The sequence below is a fragment of the Grammomys surdaster genome, unplaced genomic scaffold (assembly GCF_004785775.1).
Source record: "Grammomys surdaster isolate TR1022 unplaced genomic scaffold, NIH_TR_1.0 339, whole genome shotgun sequence".
NCBI lineage: Eukaryota > Metazoa > Chordata > Mammalia > Rodentia > Muridae > Grammomys > Grammomys surdaster.
Genome location: NW_021604758.1, coordinates 686,727 through 689,443, shown reverse-complemented (window position 1 = coordinate 689,443; position 2,717 = coordinate 686,727). Strand labels below are relative to the sequence as shown.

At 49.0% G+C, this 2,717-nt stretch overlaps 1 protein-coding gene across 1 annotated transcript in view; it reads right to left on the bottom strand.

Annotated features, from left to right (window-relative positions):
- The window catches only part of Exoc3l2 (exocyst complex component 3 like 2), a 32,429-nt gene that overhangs the window by 18,780 nt on the left and 10,932 nt on the right, over positions 1-2,717 (bottom strand). The window contains exon 4 of the mRNA XM_028778719.1: positions 2,532-2,713. Within this exon, the coding sequence (XP_028634552.1) occupies positions 2,532-2,713 (182 nt within the window). The remainder of the gene's footprint in view (positions 1-2,531; positions 2,714-2,717) is intronic.

Sequence of the window (2,717 nt, the reverse complement as noted above, 5' to 3'; positions counted from 1 at the left end):
GAGAGAGAGAGAGAGAGAGAGAGAGAGAGAGAGAGAGAGAGAGAGAGCTAAAGAGAAAAGAAATCTTTTTAAAATCTATCTGCCTAGCCAGGTGTGGTGGCACATACCTTTTTGATCCTGGCACTCAGAAGGCAGAGCCAGGTGGATCTCTGTGAGTTCAAGGCCAGCCTGGTCTACAGAGTGAGTTCCAGGACAGCCAGAGCTACACAGAGAAATCTTATCTCAAAAAACAAAACAGAACAAAACAAAAATCTACTTAACAGGTTTGTCTCTCTAGATACTTGGAAGGCTGAAAAGGGAAAATTGGAAGTTCAAGGCTTGCCTGACATACAGAGTGAGTTCAAAGCCAACCTGGGCTACAGACTAAGGCCCTGTCTTATGTAACATAAAATAAATAAAATAAAATGGCTGAGGTTATAGCTAAGTGCAGTCTGCTTGTTTGGTATGTGAGAGAACATGAAAGGCCAGAATTCCCAGAACTGAGAGAGACAGAGACAGACAGAGAGACAGAGACAGAGACAGAGAGAGCTACTATTTTTGTTTGTTTTGTTTTTGAGATAAGGTTCCTCTGTGTAGCCCTGGCTGTCTTGAAACTCACTCTGTAGAGGAGGCTGGCCTTGAACTCAGAGATTGCCTGCCTCTGCCTCCCAGGTTCTGGGATTAAAGGCTTAAGCCTTTAATCCCATGAGATCTACTTATTTTAAAACCTATTGCATGTTCTCATAGTTAAAAGGGACAGGCATGCCACGTGCATGTGGAGGTCACTAGGCACCTCTGTGATGTGTGCTCTCTCCTTCCACCTTTACACGTGTCCCAGTGTCCCGACCCAGGCTTGCAGAGCAGGTGTCTTCAACCCTGAGACATCTTGTTCGGCCTTTTACAATTTTATTTTATTTGGGACAGGATCTTTCTTATAGCCCTGGATATCCTAGAACTCACTACATTGACCAGGCTGTCCTGAGGTCCATCTGCCTCTACCTCCCCAGTGCCTGGGATACAGATGTGAGCCATCACAGCCTACTGCATTATAGAACTCTAATCTTCAGAAGTACTGAATCTGAGAGTCGGTGGGACGGAGATTTACAATGCTAAAATCTTGGGACTGGTATGGTGGAGAGTTAGTCCCAGTCATGACATGAGTAGTAAGTGCTTCAGGGATCAAAAGGGTCCACAGCCCTGAGCTACTAGGAGAGCTGTGGACAATGGAGCTGGGAACTCAGAGTGAGAACACATACGGTGTTCTAGGTCTGGGTCTGGAAAGACCACAGTGGGGTCCCCAAGAGGCAAAACACTGAGGTGCAGAGTGTCACCATGTACACTCAGTGTTAATGCTCGGGTCTGGGGGAATGAGTAAGTGGCTCAGAAGCAGGGGATAAACTCAACAAAACTTGAACCCAGAGAGGAGGGTCCTCTGCTAAGGAACTTTTCAGATCAGTCTCTGAGGGAGTGTCTTGATGGTTAACTGACATAGGAGGGCCCAGTCCACTGTGGGTGGCCTCATTCCCTAGGCAGCTAGCTGGTCCTGAGTTATATAAGTAATTAGCTGAGACACAGCCTGCCAGGCTGCAAGCAGCATTTTCCCATGGTTTCTGCTCCACTTCCTTGGCTATGACTTCCTCGGTCAGAGGTCAAGCTGTGTGTGAGAAACAGCTAGCCAATCTGCCTTTAAGTTCCTGCTTGAGTCCCTGCCCTGGTTTCTCTCAGTGAGGGACAGTTGTGACCTGCTTAAGTTGTTTTTGGTATATATATGTATATATATATATATATATATGTATATATATATATATATATATATATATATATACACACACACACATATATTGTCACAACAAAAGGAATTAAAGAATAATGGAGGTAGAGGACATCTATTCACAGTGAGCTTTCTGAGGTGTGAGTACTGCAGCCAATGACAGTTGTTAATTGCCGGTGGGAGGAGAGGAGGAGGAGCTGAGGGGATGGCTCAGTGGTTGAAAGTACTTGCTGTGTTTTTTTGTTTTGTTTTGGGGGGGGGTTATGTTTTTGTTATTTTTGCAGAGGTTCCCAGAACCCACATTGGGTAGCTTACACTGGGCTGTAACTCCAGCTCTAGGTGAACACAATTCCTTCTCGTCTCTTCAGGCACCCGCATGCCTAAATACACATGCGTATAAACAAAAATGAGAGAGGGAGGGAGAGAGGGAGAGAGGGAGAGAGGGAGAGAGAGAAAGAGAGAGAGAGAGGAAAAAGGAGGAGGAAGAGGAGGAGGAGGAGGAAGAGAGAGAGGGAGAGAGAGAGAAAGAGAGAGAGAGGAAGAAAGACAGACAGACAGACAGACAGACTGGGTGCAGCGGTGCTTGCTTTTATAGGAGCCCTCAAGAGGCAAACGCAAGCGGATCTCTGAGTTCAGCCCCAGCCTAGTCTATACAGCAGAACCCTGACTCAGAAAACTTGCAAGCTAGCCTGGGCTACATGGGACCCTATCCCTAAATCCAATATCTCGAACCAGGTGCCTGGGGTTAAAGTGCGCGCGGCCCGGGGCGCCCCGGGCTCACCTGGGGTACACCTGATTGTGCCAGTGCAGCAGCGCGTAGCGATCGGCCAGCGGGAGCCTGCGGCGCGCGGCCGCCCCGAGCCACTCGGCCAGCGCCTCGTGGTAGCCGCGCAGGTAGACGGCGCCGGCTCGCAGCCCCGCGGGGTAGGCGGGCGCCAGGCGTCCCCGCACGGCGGCCACGTCCTCC